Source organism: Zootermopsis nevadensis, unplaced genomic scaffold (assembly GCF_977971745.1).
Source record: "Zootermopsis nevadensis isolate Lab colony 2312 unplaced genomic scaffold, Znev_1.0 Znev_ptg000019l, whole genome shotgun sequence".
NCBI classification, from domain to species: domain Eukaryota; kingdom Metazoa; phylum Arthropoda; class Insecta; order Blattodea; family Termopsidae; genus Zootermopsis; species Zootermopsis nevadensis.
The window spans coordinates 5,548,750-5,568,480 of NW_028259151.1; the positions used below are offsets into that span (position 1 = coordinate 5,548,750).

The window sequence follows — 19,731 nt, forward strand, 5'->3', positions numbered from 1 at the left end:
CTGAATAATGATGTCATACACTTGACGTTACAGTGTTCTTTATTAATGATATTACATGAAACATCTGCAGTGTCTTTATGCAATAATGTTCATACAAATGTGTAATAATTAAGTTCGCAATTGGCACTTTTATTCAGTGTGACACAAGAATGATGGTTACAAAATTTTCAATGCTGGAATTTTAAATTATCCAGTATGGGTGGCACAACAAATAATGTGAATGAATGCTGAAATGCATGTGTGCCTGGTGTCTAAGATGATTTGTGCACACTCAACATTGGCATTCTCTTCTCCCTTTGTAAAATAATAAGTTTTGAACATTTGAATGTGATTGGCTGTGACTGTAAACACTTAAAACATTCCCCAACCCTGACTTATTGCCTTTGTAAATTAGAATCTGATTGGCTGTAGTGATTGCTTTGATGAACCACTGTTAAGCCAACCTGTATTTGACCGGAATGAATTTAAGTACACTTCTAGAATTCCTCTGTTATCAGAAAACTCTTAAGTTAAATCATCCGTAAGAACAAAAAATTGCTGCACTCCTGTTCCTTATTACTGCTACATTTCCAGTCAGAACATCTACGTCAATCTGAATGCAATGTTTGGGATAGTTTAAGAAGGTTCATGTAGCTATATCATTAACACAGATGTATAGCTGCTGAAGGACATTATTTTTAATGCCCGTAGACTTAAGATATGGCTCCTGTCCCAGAACATTTGATGCTACCACATAAAAGAATATTTCCACAGGACTATATTGAACCACTTTTTGTTGCATGAACATTGTCATGCTTTTATTTTGACATTTTTATTATAATATTCCATGAATAATTTCTCTTTTATGCTTTTCAGCTTGTCCAGATGGTACATTTGGGGTGAACTGTAAGGAACAATGTGGAAATTGTTCAAAAAATACTTCCTGTGACAAAATTAGAGGTATATGTTCAGATGGCTGTGAGAGGAGATTTAAGCCTCCACTATGCAAGATGAGTAAGTACACTTTACACATTTAAATCATTTTGAAAAGTAGATCAGTCTTGTGACTTAATTACCCTAGCAAAAGCATTCACAGCTTAATGTCGTGACTTAATTACCCTAGCAAAAGCATTCACAGCTTAATGTGGGGCCAGGAGGGGGGTATTTGAAAGTTACTTAAGCTGGAGCAATTGCTGTCTGGATGGTATGCTAGCAAATGTGAAATTTGTATGTTATTGGATATACACCAGACAGCAAGTAGAGCTAAATTAAAGGGGGTCCGTTGTCTAACACACTTATGTTGGGACTCCGAATGTTCTTATAAAATTGTCCAAGCAGTCAGTGACAGATGCAGCATCTGACATTGACATTACCCACGCCTTGTTCCATTTCGAAAAACTGTCCTAGTAAAATCAAAATATAGTTTTCTGAATTTTTTAAAACCAATATGGAGCCTCTTCCATGATTTTTTGGCTTCCCGCTTCCAGAAGATTACCTCAAATTCGTTATCATTAGCCATTGATTTCCAGGAGATACACTCTGATCAAACTCGTTATATTATTGACACTGCCAGCAACTTGGTACAAACTATTTTCTAGTGACCTTGGTGCAGAAGTCTCAAACTCTCGGCTCTAATAGCATGCCAGATAATGACTCTTTTTCCCTTTACCACACAATTTTCAACGAGCGATAATTCATTACGTACCACATAATAGGGTTGAACACAGCCAGAGCGCCTGAGAGGCAAGCCCGAATTCGTGTATCCCTCAATTTCTTGAAGTTCCTCATCTTGAGAACACAAACCCCTTAGCTAGTCTCTACCAAGAAATGGGGTTGCCACTACGTTAGACATGACAAATGGTTTCAAATGTTGATATTCATTATCTTCCAGTTTAAATGAAGTGGTAACTATGCCAATGATGATGACCCTTCCCTCTGTGACAGATTTCAAACTGTTGGGAGGGGGCTCTAAGAGAATATGGTGAAGGCACTTATTGTATAACTGAATTTGCATGATGGACATGGCAGCTCTTCAGTCCACCTCATATGTGGCTCCACTAGAGATAGGTCACTCTACCTTGACCCTGAGTGGGTTTTCATTCATCTGACACACATACTTCAGACAATAACGTTTAAGTGACTGGGCGGCATATATGTATAGATTCCTGGGTTATGTGTGGGTGTCATCTGTTGTGTATCTGTTCATTTTGAGTATGATGAGTGCGACTTTCTAATTGTTATCACGAGTCTTTGTAACGTAGTTGATGAGTTAATAACTAATATTAATGTGATTGTGATTATTGAACTGTTAAATCAGAAAATGAGAAAAAAATCAGCATTTTGAAGAGTATCATTCTTCATCTATTAATAAGATTTACAAAGAATGCTACGAAAATGTGGAATATCAGAAAAATTTTCAGACTTATATTGCAAACTGCAGAATGTGTGGAATTGTTCCTTCTGCAAATATTCAAGAGCATCCATTTGTTATGATCTTTAAAGCTTTTGATATACAGGTAACCCTCGATTTGCGCCGGTTCAATTGGCGCCGATTCAGAATAACTCCGCTTTTGAAACGAGCAAGTCAAAAAGCGAAAAAATATATTTTACTATTATTTATAACGTTTTACAATGTTTCTCGTACTGATTCTTATACTAAATCGTAATTCTTACATCGCTGATTTTGAATAAAAATAATAAATACAGTCATCTCTGCAATTACCTATGTTTCGTTAACGCGAATTTGCTCCAATGAGATCGATGGATCGGTAAAAGCTGTTTGTGAAATGCAAACTTTTGCATATGCGAGTTTGCTCTTATGCAATTTCATTCCTGGGGCTTTAAACTTTCAAAGGACTAATTTAATCTCTGCGGAGGTACCGGGGTTATTTTTACTACGCGATTCTCTATAGGTCGGCGTCTTACATGAATGCAACTATCGCATAACAGCAGAGATGACTGTACACATCAATCACGTGAAAGAATCGCAGTCAATCGCAGGGACCAATGAATTGCCGATTGTAAGTGTATAAAATATATTTTTTAAATTCCCTTTATTTTATTTACGTAATTTCAGAGCTTTAAATGTGATACCATTATATTACTCGTCAATGTTTGGGTGTTGGGAACGCATGTCATTGACTTCCCATTGATGTACATTATAAAAAGTGTTTCAATTTACGCCGTTTCGTCCAGGAACGCATCCCTGACGTAAATCGAGGGTTATCTGTATTTATTTTTTTCATTACAAATGAAACTATGGTACTGATAATACTGTTTCTATTCCATAGAATATCCAGTATTTGATGAAGCACCACGTTTCATCTCACACACTCTAACTTCAATAACTATTTCAGTAGACATCAGTTTTTCTGGAGACATTAACCCTACTGAGTATCGTCTACAATATGTGGTAAGTAATAGAATTTACAAGAAGGAAAGAAATTACTTTTGTGAATGATAAGAGGAACATGATGTATTCTGCTCAGTAAAATTATAATGTTTGAAGAACTGGTACATATGAAAGACAATCATTGGTACTGGCAAGGTATGACATTTTTACAGAGTCTAACATTTAAAATGCAACCCATCAACAGTCATGTATTGTTGTTCAAAAACGAAATCTGTGAAAAATTGCTGTCTCCTTTCAATTGTAGAAAATGTTCCTTGAAACTCCTTCACCACCTTGATGTCACCCAGTTTCTTAGGTTGTATTTTCTGATGGAAACTTGAACCAGACTTCCTGCTGATGTTAACACAGTTTTACTCAGGACATTCCTCCTGCTGCTTCAGATGTGGACTGTCTTCCCTGCAATGTCAAGCCAGTTTGTAATGTCACTTCCTTTCCTTCCTCAGATGACCTGCCAGCATTCTCTTCTCACGGCGTGATTTCTCTATGCGATCAGTTCACCTGCACTTGCCCTGTATTCTCCTTGAGTTTCTCTTCATTCTCTTTCCTGCTTCTTTATCTCTGGTTCTCCCTGGAATGTAACATTTTGGTGTTGTCCATTTTGCCCCAGTCTCTTTCAGTCTGCAAAATCTGTTTAACAGTCCAAGTAATATGAGTACCATTGTGCCCTCTGATTTTAAACAATTCAGGTGTTGAATAAACTCTACATATTTTTATTCTCCCTACATTGTAATGCTGCTCAATCCCTGTATGTGTTTGAGCTAAATTAGTAGTTCTGATTAATTTGAATATGAAGTGAATTTGACAAAATCAGTTCTTACACCTCTTCTTGTTATTCTAATTGTTTTTTCTGTTAGCCAATTTGTTATGTATCTTCCTTATCATTCCCGAAAACCATAGTTATTTTATATGTATCAAAATATGGCTCATGAGTATTTGTCTATTCCAAAAATCATCAAATGTTTCTAATTTCTTAATGGTATTTGCAACATGTCTGTGTTAGATTTATTGTCTCCAGCACTTCTTGATGTTATGCCATTAAATGATCTAACATTCTTTCCATCTTCTCAATTTTTGATCTGTAATTAGTTTCAACACCATCAATAACTAACATATTTGCTATTATGATGCCAAAAGAACCAAACATGAGTAATTTTGCAGCCCTAATTAGGTCTTTTCCAAAGTTTATATTCTGTCACTTTGCCTTAAGTTAGTTTTTCTGTACTCTATTAAAAAACATAAACAGCATATTGTGACTAGGATTTAAATCGGGCCAGCAGGGTGTACAGTGATAAAAATAGCTTGATACTCTAAAGGTTAATTCAAAAAACCACAGAGTTAATATTTGCTAAGGTAGTCAAGATATTCTCTTTCTTTTGTGGAACCCGAGGGTCACCACCGTTTTCAGAATAGCCTGTGAGATAGGCAGTATCCATGTTCTTGGAAATTCCATATTAGCCACAGTAATATATATGAGGTAGACCACAGAGAAAGAAGAATAAAACTAAACATGATATGAGAAGAAAGAGATTAAACTGAGCAGAAGTGTGAGATATTATAAAGATGCTTATTTAGAAAAGACCAACTACAGTTAAGGGATCATAAGTCAGTTTGCGAGTGGGAAGAATACCATTACATACATGAAGACCAGGGATGTTCATGCAGGAAGATACAAGATAAGGATATAAATTGAAGGGAAGAAGAAGAAAAAATAGGCATATGTACATAAATATTGTATCATTGTAGGTTGAAAGGTGGACAAAATATAAAAGAGAGAGGAGAGGCAGACACATGGCTTAGTTCATCTACCTAGTATGGCACAACTTGTGTTGGTAGCAGGCACATATGCTGTATAGGGGTAAATGCAATCAGTGGCAATGAATGCATGAAATTTTATACAAAACAATCATTGGTGAAAGATTTCCAACACAAGAAGGCAGGGGACTTTTTCAGCATGATCCAAATTATACTCTGTGTGATCTGAGTTGAAAATTTAAGATCTAAATTTATATTAGTGATTAAAGATTATCATCCACCCTCACCTCTTGATTTTATCTTTGTACATTCATCATAAATGCATTTTATATAACTGTGTATCCAAAGGTTGACGATTTTAGTAGTTGTCATACTACTTGCATGATCATCATAAAACGGGCATGATACGTATGTTGAGCCGAGCCCTTCCAAAGAAACCAGCAGCTTCTCAGCCATTCACGAAAGTTCCAACATTTTATGGAACTCAAAGGTTCATTACCATTTTCACAAGAGCCCACCACTGTTCCCCATCCTCACCCAGATGAATCCAGTCCATACAACCCCATCCTATTTATCTAGCATCCATTTTATTATTATCCACTGCCTATGTCTATGTCTGTCTTGTGGTCTCTTTCCTTGTGGTTTGCCCACAAAATCACTGTGTGCACTCCTCTCCTCTCCTCTTCATGCCCTGCCCATCTCATCCTCCTTGACTTGATCAGTCTAATTATATTTGATGAAGAGTACAACTTATGAATCTCCTCATTATGCAACTTTATCCAGCCTCCCAGTATTTCATCTCTCTTGGGTCCAAATATTCCCCTCAGCACCCTGTTCTCAAACACCCTTAGTCTACATTCCTCCCTTAGTGTTAGAGACCAAGTTTCACACCCATACAGAACTACAGGCAAAATTATAGTTTTGTGTATTTTAATCTTTACGTTTTTAGACAGCAGACAAAAAGACAAAAGGTTCTGAACTGAATGGTAGCAAACATTACCTGAAATAAATCTGCTATTTATTTGGTCACGAATCAAAATTTTGATTTTTACTGTCACTCCCAAATATCCAAACTTTGCCAATTTTTCAAAGAATCCATTAGCTGTCTTAATATTATAGTTTTGCCCTGCATTCTGGTGACAAGACATCAACATATACTTAGTTTCCTCTGTGTTTACTTCTAGACTCCTCCTTACTAGCATCAGTTAGAACTTCAATATTTTTCTTTATGGTATTTATGCTACCTCCCAGGAGATTTACATCATGGCATAGGCCAGAAGCTGATGTGTCCTATTCAATTTCAGTCCCACCTGCTTTTCTTGGACCTTGCTAATTTCATATTGAAGCAAAAATGAGTGTGATACGAGCAGAGATTTCATCTGCACAAATCTTATTAATCAGCTACATTAAATTCCAGTTACAAATTTTTGCTCAACCTTGATGTGACTGTGTGATTTAGTACATTTATTCTCCGTTAAAGCTTCAAATCTTACTTAATTTCTTATTCTGAACTATTTCACAGAAGGCTGAAAGTGCTAATCAAGAAGGAGGTTGGATTACATTTGGTACATTTGCATACAGTGACAAAGTAAAAAAGCATGAAATACCTGAATTAGAAGTTGGATCAGGCTATGTAGTAAGAGTTGTTCTGATTGATGAGACAGGAACAGGTTATAATGGCACTGATATACCACATGCTGTGTACAACACATCTTGTACCCGTAAGTTGCAAATTTGTCATGTTTAAGATTAAATGGAGGTATTCTAAGTAATTTTATTAAGCATAATTAATACAATGTATTTACAGATCCTGATAAAGTGGATGTACAACCTCTTAATTATGGCTTCCAAATAAGTTGGCAGGTAAGTGGAAGTTTTACATTCACAATTTCATTTAAGATTAGCTATAGAACTCTTTTTAAAGTTATATGAAATTTGAGGCTTAATTCTGCCATGAAAAGGGAGGCAGTAGATTCCTCCAAATTGTTGACAACCAAATACAAGGCATTTACAGAGAGTATCATAACCTGGAAGGCCACTAACTGAGTGTTTTAAAGTTCCCTGAAGTGTTTTATATACCAATTCTTTCCAAGCACTCTGTATACAGGGGAGTGCAGTGTCTGGGTTTGATCTTAAGTTAATTTTTTAAAATTATTCCACCAGTTATCAGCTTCCTATTCTGCCTACATCCTTTATTTAATCTTTTGTTAGACTTATCAAGCCTGTAGATCGCTCCCTTAATTATAAGACCATACATAACAACTTGTGGTAAAATCAATAAAGATCTAAATTTTATCTGAATGAAAGTATAACTCATGTAAAACAGCATCCACTTGCTTTATACAAAGATTAAATTAGATCTAACGAGATTCCAGACTTTCTTTGGTAACTAGAGTCTGTAGAGTGTCGATAGAACAGGTTTCAGGCTACCGAAAAGGGTTTAGCATCATAATGTGCTGGCTCACATGTCAACACTCATTTCCGTCCAATCCTCCATCCATCACAAGTTCAAATTTCATTACATTATATATTAATTTTAATCTGTGTAGGATTTGAGGTTATCACGGCGGTGAGTCTGAAGACGGCTGTCTTCTGGGTAGTCTGGTAGAAGAAACTTCTACCAGACTACACGACTCAGCAACCCAGAAGACGGCCGTCTTCAATTTTAACCTGACTTGGTGTAATATTTCTGACAGGTAATCTATGCAGTGCTACTTGTCAGAGTTGACTATGCATTTTGCAACTAGATACATTGAAGTCTGATTGTTTGAGGTTTCCATTTTAAATGCATTATACATTTTCAGAAATCTGCTCATCACTGCCGTTCAGGTTCATATGTTGTAGATGTCAAAGAAAAAGGAAGTAAGACCTCTGACTCTCAAAATATGTCACAGTTTCCTTTTAAGAAGAAGGACCTGAAACCATTTACATTCTATAGATGGACACTGCGGTATGGAAAAACGTTAATTCTTACAGGCAACATAACAACCCCTGAAAGTGGTAAGTTAAAACATGTATTTAATCAAATGTAATAAACATTAAAGTTTTAGATTCATGTTCCATTATTTAAAGAGGAAAATTATTATAGGGTTTGTGAAAATTCTTTTGTCCACCACTGTTATTCCGTATGCTTTCTTGAGTCACCCAATTTTCTGTGCAATATATAGCAAAGCAAGTTAAGGGCACGGCATGGAACTAATTCTTATCCTTCGTGTAGTGCCATGATCTGAGAATGTGTTCAGTGGTAATGGTTCAATTTTGAAACTCAAGATACTAACTGCCATTGGTTCCTTGCTGTTGACAAACACTTTCATAAATTAATTGAAATGAATTATTATTGTTGTTATTTATATTTGACTGAAGTCAGAATTGCTGTGGAACATGGTTTTAAAAGTGTTTGACAAAGGATTACAAAATGTTAAATAAGATTTACAATTATAATTGTAGTTTCCTGAAACATTTTGATAAACAGCGGCTTACTGTGTATGTGTGTTTTGTAGCTCCCTCTGAAGTGTCATCACTTGCTGTAATGCCACTAAATTCAACTGCATTGAATGTATCTTGGGGTGCTCCGAGTAAACCTAATGGAATCATCAAACATTATAATATCAGCTACAGGGTATGTTTTTTTGCATTTTGTGCTTCCGCCCTCATTCACTCATGTTTTCACTCATTTCCTCACTCACTAAAGCTTTTGTTGGTACCACTCTGTACATTTACTTTTCCTTTTTGTTTAACTTAACAGTTTTTCCAATTTGAGATTTAAGGCAAATTTCAAGTTGCCTTTTAATACTGCAGTTACATTACGAGTAGCTTTTTACAGTGCACATGACCCTTATTTCAATCACAGAGTGAGTGATGTTTGGACAGAGATTTGTTAGGATTTTCCTGATCTAAAATATTTTATATGGAACAATTCTATATTATATCACCAGTTTAAAGAATTCTGATAATCATGTAAGATACCTTCATTTAGTTTATATTACAGATCAAGTTTTGTGGCCAAATTATTGACATTTAACCTTTACTGCCCATGCATCCTGGCTTACGTCCGATCCAGCCGATCATACAGTACACTAGTGTACTATTAAATTATTAATCTCAGGTCTAAAGTCCAGGTGGCAATGCTGTAGTGTGGCATTTGAATCACCTATTCTCATGCAATATAAGTTAAAACATCTGAAAATATGCTGAAGCCACATCTTTTAATCATGAGGAGCTTGCTAAGTTATTTTTTCTTCTGTGTAGTTGATGGCATTGATCTGGTCAGTGCTGTCCCTGATGCTTGCTGCTTTCTCAGGAGATTTGTGGAAGGCACTTTAAGGCTCGATGCACACGAGCGAGTTATTTTGGCGAGCTCGCCGCGTCATTTTCTCGCGCGTTTTAGCAGTACATGCGAAGCAATGGAGCCACGCACACTATGGCGGTGACGCCACGAGGACGCGGCGAGCAATTTGCGCTCGCCAACCACTGCTGCTTCGCAGCGAGTTCGCCGATCGCCGCGAAGCAGCAGACTGTGTGCGAGCATTGGGCAATGCACACGTGGTTCGCAATCCTCGCAACAGCTACCGCCTTCCAGTCATGGAGGAGGTATTGCAAGCCTCATCGCAGAATCTTTACTTTTGATGGATGCATCCAGTTTTGCTGCTAGCTCATCTAACGACTTTAAGCTCATACGAAAATAATTATGAAATTTACTTTCATCTTCTCTTAAATCTGTAAACACTGTCACGAACGCCCCTTTAACAGCCGTGAACTAACCAACGGGTGTGTCCAATACTTCCTATTGCGTTTTTTAAGGATGTATTCATAAACGAAATAGGCAAAACTACACGTTTTCTTCTGTACACATCCATTTTGGTTGCCATCCAATCTAGTACTGGTGAGAGTTTTTCGGCGTGCTCGCAGCGATGACGCTACGTGTGCACTGTCACGGGTTTCCTCGCTGCGAGCACGCGCGGCATTTTCCCGCTCGTGTGCACTCGGCCTAACACATTTTATGGAGATTCAAATTTTTATTACTGTGTTCATGAGCTGGCATAGCTCAATCAATATAATGACTGGCTACGGACTGGATGGCTCGGGAAACACCAGATTGAATCAAGAAGGTGATGGGGTATCTACTTAGTTGCATCCATTAGAAAGAACTAACATCAATCACTGGATAACTTAAGTTGGAAAAACAACATGTAAGCTCCTGACATCAGGGTCTTTTTCAGTTTGGTTTGAGGCATTTAATTTCTTCTCTCCTTTCTGCCATGGTTTCAGGTCTTCATATACATTTCCACAATTTCCATTGTGCAATTTCTTATTATTTTCCATTGACAGAACCTGATCTCAGGTTGTAGTTTCTCCAACTTAAGTTGACCAGTGATTGAGCTTAGTTTCTTCTAACAAACGCAACTGAGTATGTGCCCCTTCTCACTCTTCATTTTTCCTGGTGACAGAAACAGGTCCAGTTTCCAAAACGATATGTTTTTTTTTAATATCAGACAATGAACAAAGTCCAGAAGCCCAGTAATTTTTAATGTAGTACACTATCTTCAGAACTCTTTATAATTTAAACATTCATTAGCTTCTATTTTACTTCAAGTGATTACTTGTACTTTATCTGCCATTTTGAAACTCCAATCTCTTTTGGATTTCTTGTGTTGTGCCTTCCACTCCATCCACGGTAGCTGGCATCCGAACCTAAACCATTCATCTGAACTTCAATTGGCCTACTGCACCTCCAGGGATATTGTTAGATGCTCTGTAAGCTGAAGACTGAAATGAATGTTGCTCCATCCTATTAACATTAATTTATCAGAAATGGACTTTTCAATCTAACCGTCTTTGTAATTTTAACGCATTATAAGTTAATTTATTATTAGGGTTGTAATATAAGTTTTTAAAATTATTAAAATCTTTAAATGTCAAGTTACAGCATTGTTTTTGAAGTTGATAATAATGTTATTTTCCCAGTCATAATAAAACAAATTTACAGGAATGATTTTTGTATTAATCCGTATTGCAATAACGTTGGACCAGATTAATTAAATAGATGTTAAGAATGCCTCATTATATTTTCTTTCTGATAAAATTTGCATGCTGTTTGTGGCATATAAAATAACTGATATGCTTACTGCGTTATATCTCATTAACGACAGCCTAGTGTAAGGAAAGCAGAAGTAAATTATCAAATGTTAGACTTTTTGACACTGAAGTTGTTTTCTTGTAACATATCTTCCTGTGAGTTATAATAATGAGGTGTAGCACTTTCACTTTATTCTGTGCTAGTGGATTGTCTTTGTTTTTACCTTCTCTGATAATTTTATGCAAACTTTATTTCTTTCAGCATAACACATATAAGTCCTGCAAAGGTGGATACAAGTCAAACAATGCATCAAAGGGACAAGTTGAAACAAAGGAAACTTTTGTTGTATTAAATAACTTGTTGGCCTACTCTGAATACTCTGTTGGGGTTGCAGCGTATACTGTTGCATATGGCAAAAATGCAAGTATAACCGAGGATACACTGGAATTGGGTAATGTATTTTCAGACTTTGGTACTATATGTGAGGGTGATGTAAGCTTAAGGCTGGGACCACACGACAGTACAAAGTACGTCTGTTGCAACACACATCGTGATGTCCGTCATAGAATTATGAAGGGGCAAGACCACAGAACGCAACGGCTTCTTCCGGCTCCATCGGGACAACTGACGCATCACACTGCGCTCGTGTGGCGTCCTCACCTACGTCTGTTGCAACGGACGTACTTTGTACGGTCGTGTAGCCAGGGTCTTAAGCTGCCATCGTAATTACAGTCGTTTGTAATCTCCTTTTATTTGTATGTACGTGGATTTTCTATAAATTCCATTACCTACAATGATTCTTGTTAGATGTTTATTAAAAGAATATCAGCATATCTGCCGAATTTGAAAGAAGACACGAATGAATATTAATGACTCTTCTAGTCTGTAGAAATGAAGACAGGGCTGAAAGCTCTGCTTTTGTTGGTTGCCCATGTTTTCTTGTAGACCAATTTCTATAGTGGGGACTGGCATCATATTTACTAGTTCAAGTCTTAGTACCTAAATATATTTTTAATGTGTGTTGTATTCACACAGTTGGCCTAATTATTAAAATTTTGTGCTTATTTATTTCACGATATATGTTGAAAAGTTTCTGTGTGAAATTCATACCAAGAGCAACTGAAAATGTATTCTGAAATGTGCAGATTGATTGATTTAAAAATTAATTTCTTATTGTTTATCTGTGCAGTCCAGTATCTGTTTGTTACCAAGCTAAAAGTAAGATTTGAGGTTCTCACAGCGGTGAGTATGAAGATTTCTGTCTTCTTGGTTGTTGCGCTGTGTAGTCTGGTCGATGTTTACCAACGTTTCAGAGGTCATACTGCCACCATCATCAGGGCGATGAATATTCAAGTAACCCTCAATGTTATGAATCACTATTATTTGTGATGCATTGGTGAGGCTAGAAGTGTGAAGGAAGAAATATTCTTTTATTTTCCTGTGATTTAATGTTCATCGTCATTCTAATTTAAGAGTTCTGTATTTGAAACTGACAAATGACTGTAATTATGATGCCACCTGCATCAGTTTAGGACTTAGGAAATTTCAAGTGCTTGTTTTTGTTGCAAAGACTGTATATAAAAAGGAATTATGTGAGTGTTGATATCATAAACTCAAGGTCGACTGAGTGTATGTGTTTATAATTGAAAAACTGAAAAGTAAAAGAAGAAATAGGCACAAATGTTCTTGCATATTAAATGAGATACATACATTTCAAATGTTATGCATGTCTATAAGTTTATATTTTAATGTTTATTGGCTACATGTTTAATCCCTCTATATTTATTTTTGTACGACACTGAGTAAATAGCCTTAGCTAGATGATTTTCAATGCAGTAAAACACAAATTATTCTCACTCAGTAGTAGTCGACACAGTGCCATATTTGGTGTAAGGTACCTTGAGAAATTACAGAGACATACAGACACACATTCTTATGCACATGTGTGCGTGCACATAATGTTGATTTTCACATGTCTCAGATTTGTGCATTTTTCACTTCTGTCTGTGCAGATTTATTAAGTGTGTTCACACAGATCAGCTGTTAAACAGAATCAGAAATGGTACGAGGTACTACCCAAAAATTCGGGGAATTTGAATTCTACGCGCGAACCGGTTGTGGAATGGCCTGCTGCCGCTAGATGGGGCGAGCAGTACCCTTTGTGTATTAGTGTGCCAACAGCCGTGAAGGCGAGAGGCCGCGTTCTTGAGTCTCGTGCGTTTTTGTAACGTTGTGTTGTAGTGGTTCAGCGACTTTTTAAATGGCAGATTTTAAGGAGCAAAGAATCTGCATCAAATTTTGCTTTAAGCTTAAAAAAACTTCTGTAGGAACCCACCGCGTGCTTGTGGAAGCATTTAATAAGAATGCTATGAGTCAAAGTAAAACTTTTTTGTCGACGACGATGAGCGTTCAGGACGACCATCGACAAGCACAACACCGGAAAACATCGCGAAAGTGCGAAAGGCTGTTGTTGCAGATCGTAGACGAACAATCCATGATGTTTTGAAGCGACTACGGGAGAGCATTAGGCTCAAACGTCCGGAAAAGTGGGAGAACAACAGCTGGGTTCTCCATCACGACAACGCGCCCGCCCACACATCGCTCGTTCTTCGGCAGTTTTTGACTTCCAAAAACACGACAGTGATTCCCCACCCACCCTATTCGCCTGACCTCGCCCCCCTGCGACTTTCTCCTTTTCCCCAAAATGAAATTTCGATTGAAAAGCCGTCGTTTTGACACAATTGAGGAGATCCAGGCAGAATCGCAAGAAGTGCTTAAAACACTCACACTCGAAGACTTCCAGGGATGCAGGGAATCATGGGAAAAACGCTGGGATCGCTGTATCCATGCCCAAGGGGACTACTTCGAAGGAGACGGTGGAAACTAGGGGTTATGATAGGCAATTTTTTTATGGGCAAATTCCCTGAACTTTTGGGTAGCACCTTGTATAACAACCCAGAAGTCAGTCAGTTACCTTCATATTTGGTGTCATGAAAAACTGAAAACTCATTACCCTCAATGTTTATTTCTTTCAGGATATATAATTCATGTGAGTCAGAACTACTTAAAGTTGTACAAAAACAGTTTGCTGAACTGGATTTATAAGTAATTTAAAATGTGTTCAGTATTAAAAATGTTAAAGTGTTGATTGCATGTTATTCACTAGAATTAGAGATGAAACTTTTGAAATTAGTAATTTGGTGGAACATGAAGTGACAGAATCCCACCCATAGTTTGCTATGCAGTGTTAGCAATTCGTACTAACAAATTTTGAGATCAGGAAACAAAGTACAGTAAAATGCTATTGATTTGAAATAAAATTCAAGTAAATCATGATACTGTGTGATCACCTAAAATTGAAATTGTGGGTTTGTGTTATATTCATAGAAAGTAGAAGAACAGTGCCAGCACCTTAGGTATTTGTTTTGAAGCGGAGATTACAGAAAGAAAGGCCACAACCCCCAAAAAGTGTCCTGAATTTGAGATCCAGTATTAATGGTTTCTGTACCTAAGAAATTAAGCATAATAAAAGAACAGCCCCGAAATCAAAGTTGTTTTGGTGAGGAGATTACAGGAACTAAGACTGCAATCCCAAATAACTCTCCTGGGTTCAAGACCCATTGAAGATTTATTCATCCAGAAGGGATTCTGAGTAATATATCTGAAACTAATTACTCTAGATAACACTATGAAGACATAGTATTGGGTTTGCAAATTTAATTTTTCAGTGGTCAGCACAATGTGCAGAAATTGTAGAAAGGATGTGAATCAGCTCTCTTTATTTGTGCAGATAACTGATTATTGTCCATGCACCTGTACAGCCAGTGGTAGCTACAAACGTAATTACAGGTATCCCTCGATTTGCGCCGGTTCAATTTTCGCCGATTCAGAATAATGCCGATTTTGAAACCAGCAAGTCAAAAAGTGAAAAAAAAATTTTTTTAGTATTATTTATAACGTTTTAAATGTTTATCATACTGAGTCTTATACTAAATCGTAATTCTTACATCGCTGATTTTGAATAAAAATAATAAATACTGTCATCTCTGCACTTACGTAAGTTTCGTTAACGCGAATTTGCTCCAATGAGATCGATGAATCGGTAAAATCTGTTTGTGAAATGCAAACATTTGCATATGCGAGTTTGCTCTTATGCAATTTCATTCCCGGCGCTTTAAACTTGCAAAGGACTAATTTAATCTCTGCCGAGGTACCGGGGTTATTTTTACTACGCGATTTTCTATAGGCCGGCGTCTTCCATGAATGCAACTATCACATAACAGCAGAGATGACTACGCATCAATCACATGAAAGAATCGCGAGGACCAACGAATTGCCGATTGTAAGTGAATAAAATATATTTTTTATATTCCTTTTATTTTATTTACGTTATTTCGGAGCTTTAAATGTAATGCCATTATATTACTCGTCAATGTTTGTGTGCTGGAAACGTATGTCATTGACTTCCCATTTATTTACATGATAAAAGAGTTCCAATTTACTCCGGTTCATCCAGGAACGCATCCCCGGCGTAAATCGAGGGCTAACTAACTAACTAGATGGCTTACCGAACCCAAAGGTTCATCACCGAATTAACCAAAGCCCTCCACCGGACCCTGTCCTGGGCCAACAAAATCCAGTTTCCTTCAACTCCTATCTCCCATAGATCCCGCCTGAGATTATCCTCCCATCTACGTCTAGGTCTCCCCAGCGGTCTCTTCCCTTCAGGTTTCCCAACCAGTACCCGGTGCACACCTCTTGTCCCATCCATGCGCGCTACATGTCCCGCCCATCTCACTCTTCTCGACTTAATCACCCTCACAATATTGGGGGAGCAGTACAGATTTTTAAGCTCGTCATTGTGCAGTTTTCTCCACGCCCCATCGTCTTCCCTCTTAGGCCCAAATATCCTCCTCAACACCCGATTCTCAAACACCTGCAATCTGTGTTTCTCCCTCTGAGTGAGAGACCATGTTTCGCACCCATACAAAACAATAGGCAAGATTATTGTTTTGTATACTTTAATTTTCAGGTTCTTAGAAATCAGACGGGAAGACAAAATATTTTGGACTGAGAAGTAGCAAGCATTTCCGGAATTTAGTCTCCTCCTAACTTCCTCACAAGTATCATTTTGATTTGTTATTGTTGTTCCCAAATATTTGAACTTTGTAACCCTTTCAAAGGATTTATTAGCCACCCTAAGATAATTCTGCCCGCCTGTCTTCTGATGACGAGATAGTAACATGTACTTAGTTTTTTCTGAATTTACTTCCAGCCCCACTTGTCTACCAGCCTCTAGTAAAACTTCTGCGTTCCTCTTTATTGTATTTATATCGTCCCCCAATAAATTAACATCATCAGCATATGCCAATAGCTGATGTGTCCCATTCAATTGCAAACCCTCCTGCCTACCTTGGACCTTCCTGATGGCGTATTCTAGCGCAAAGTTAAATAGCAAGGGAGACAAAGCATCTTCTTGTTTTAAACCGTTCTTGATGAGGAATGTCTCAGATACATATTTACCTACTCGAATTTTGCTACAGGTTTCATTTAAGCACATTTTTATTAGACCCACTAGCTTCTTTGGTATACCAAATTCAATAAGAATATTATATAGCACTTCTCTCTTCACAGAGTCATAGGCTTTTTTTAAATCTATAAATAACTGATGTACGGTCCCACCGAACTCCCATTTTTTCTCTAGTATCTGACGAATGCAAAAGATCTGATCAATCGTTGATCTGTTTCGTCTGAACCCACACTGATGATCCCCAATAATTTCATTCGCATATGGGGTTAATCTTGCCAAAAGAATGTTGGATAGAATTTTGTATGAGGTTGATAGCAGCGATATTCCTCGGTAATTACCACACTCAGTCTTGTCCCCCTTCTTATGAATAGGAATAATTATGGATTCCTTCCATTGTTGTGGCATCTCTTCCTTATCCCAAATTAACTGAATAAGCTTATGGATCCTCATATGCAACCCTTTGCCACCTGCTTTAATTAATTCGGCCGGAATCTGATCAATTCCTGGAGATTTATAACTTTTCAACTTCCCAATGGCTAGTTCCACTTTAACTAAGCTAGGTTCTGGCACCAACAGTTCAGCTGTATGCATTTTAATCTGTCTAATATCACCAGTATCATGAACATTTAAGAGCTCGCTAAAGAAATTTTTCCACCTATTCACAATTTTTATTGGATCTGCAAGCAAATTGCCACTATCATCCTTTACCAAATTGGTCTGGGGTTGATATCCTTTCTTAAAGTTATGAATGCCTCTGTACAGGTCTCTGATGTTTTTTTCCTTATTATTTGTCTCAAGTTCAGCAATTTTGCCCTTCAGGTATTCCCTTTTCTTAGTCCTAAAGGTTCTACTAGCCTCACGTCTCACGTTACATAGATTATCCGCATTTGTTTTGTTTGGGTTCTGCAACCATTGAAATTTTGTTTGCTTCCTTCGATCTATTAATTTTGAACATTCTTCATCAAACCACGGTTTATTTTGCTTTCTCCTGTAGTATCCTAGTTTCTCTTTTGCTGAAATTTTGATGCAGTTTCTGACATTTTCCCACTCCCTGTTGATGTCCACACTTTCATTATCCTCATTTGTCTCTAAAATTTGAAACCTATTCGAAATTTCAACTTGATATTGTTCCTTTGCCTCTCCCTCACTTACTTTTTTCAAATCAAATCTTTCTGTGTCAAAATTTTGTTTAGTTCGTCTACTTACTGAAAGCCGCTCCCTCACTTTTGCTACCACCAGATAATGATCAGTGTCGCAATCTGCTCCTCTGAATGATCTCACATCAATTACATTTGTCTGCCTTCTCTTATCTACTAAAACATGATCTATTTGATTGTGTGTTCTGCCATCTGGGGAAGTCCAAGTGTATTTATGAACATCACGGTGTGGAAATTTTGTACTTTTTACAATTAAATCTTTTGACGTAGCGAAGGTTACTGCTCTAACACCGTTATCATTACTAAGTGCATGGAGACTCTCGCTGCCTATTGTGGGTTTGAAGATATCCTCCCAATTTTTGCATTGAAATCTCCTAGCAGAATTTTCATGTGATACTTGCCAAATGTATCAAATACTGATTCCAATTCTTCATAAAAGCTATCCTTGATATCATCGCTTTTGTCTTCATTTGGGGCATGAACATTAAGGACAATGATGTCGCACCAACGTCCTTCCAAAATTGCGTAAGACAACCTGTCACTAACAAATTCTACTCTCTTAACTGCTGCCCTAATTCTGCTATGAACAAAAAAACCCGTCCCTAGCTGATGATTGTCATTCCCCTTTCCATAGAAAAATGTAAAATTGTCCACTGGGATCGTGCCCTCCCCCTCCCTTCGCACTTCCTGCACTGCCACTAAGTCTAACTTATAATTCCCTAATTCCCTACACACTGATTTCAGTGCCCCAGCCCTATAGAGGCTCCTAATGTTCCAAGTACCAAATCTCATGTCCTTTTTCAATTGCCGTGGTCGTGCCAAAGAGTCCGTCCTGATCCGAGGCTTGGTTGATTTTTTCGTAACACATATTTTTTTAAAGGTGAAAGGTTGTTAGCCCTACACCCAACCCCCAACCTGGAGGACCAGGGTATCACTCTTAGTCTAGCGCATCTCCTTAGACCTGTCCGGCTTGGGTGACCCTACCATGAGCCGAAGCTCAGGCCGGCATAGCCCTAAGGGTCATTTGAGCACGCAAGCCTCCTCACCCGGCAGATTGCCTTCGACAAGGTGGTGATACCTTCGAGAAGGAATCGAGGGCTACCTGTATTTTGTAATTTTCAGTTTAGGCAGCAATTTCCACTGGGATATGAGGTACTGTGTGTTCATAGCAATTGTTATCAATTGGTATATTTTAAATTTGCAGCTCAGCAGTATCTTGGACCAGCTAATTAAGAATTTTGTTTCAGATATTCCACAAGTTCGTCCAGAACCAGGCAAACGCTCAGTAGAGACAAATAAAGAATATGTTGAGTTTTACTGGTCTCCACCAAAAGATTGTACAGCTATAAAAGGTTCAATTAAAGGCTATGATGTAACACTGATTGGTTTAAGTCCATGGGCCAGAACAACTCAGATAATGCCAGTAGTGCAACAAAAGGAACAAGAACAATTCGCTAGGTTTGAAAAATTAATTCCATACACACAGTACCTTGCCAGTGTGTTTGTTAGGAGTCCAAAGAATTTAACAAATCCAGCACTTCCATACAGTGTTAACTTCACAACATTACCAGATGGTAAGTGACAGAGTCTGAAGCAAAGAATGGTTAGTGATACTGTTAGGATATTTATATACTTCATGATCCATTAACCTGCTTTTGAAGCTTGTTATCACACCTTACAGCCAGGAAAGGAATAAATCAATTACATGTCTAATGTAAAATAATTGACAATATTTTGAATTGACTACACATTGCTTCCATATAATTTCCAGAGTGTGATATTTTTGTTATGCCTATTGTTTTGATAATTGAATGGATAACTTAAA

General features: G+C 37.5%; 1 protein-coding gene across 6 annotated transcripts in view; it reads left to right on the forward strand.

Moving 5' to 3' along the window:
* Window positions 1-19,731, forward strand: part of LOC110840824 (receptor-type tyrosine-protein phosphatase T) — an 87,322-nt gene that overhangs the window by 25,741 nt on the left and 41,850 nt on the right. For 5 of the 6 annotated variants that reach the window (XM_087351527.1, XM_087351528.1, XM_087351526.1 and 2 more), the window contains 8 exons: window positions 856-993; window positions 3,270-3,391; window positions 6,666-6,864; window positions 6,951-7,006; window positions 7,948-8,143; window positions 8,644-8,762; window positions 11,481-11,670; window positions 19,154-19,480. In XM_087351527.1, coding sequence (XP_087207653.1) covers window positions 856-993; window positions 3,270-3,391; window positions 6,666-6,864; window positions 6,951-7,006; window positions 7,948-8,143; window positions 8,644-8,762; window positions 11,481-11,670; window positions 19,154-19,480 — 1,347 coding nt within the window. The remainder of the gene's footprint in view (window positions 1-855; window positions 994-3,269; window positions 3,392-6,665; window positions 6,865-6,950; window positions 7,007-7,947; window positions 8,144-8,643; window positions 8,763-11,480; window positions 11,671-19,153; window positions 19,481-19,731) is intronic. The other variant, XM_087351529.1, reaches the window with a different exon arrangement.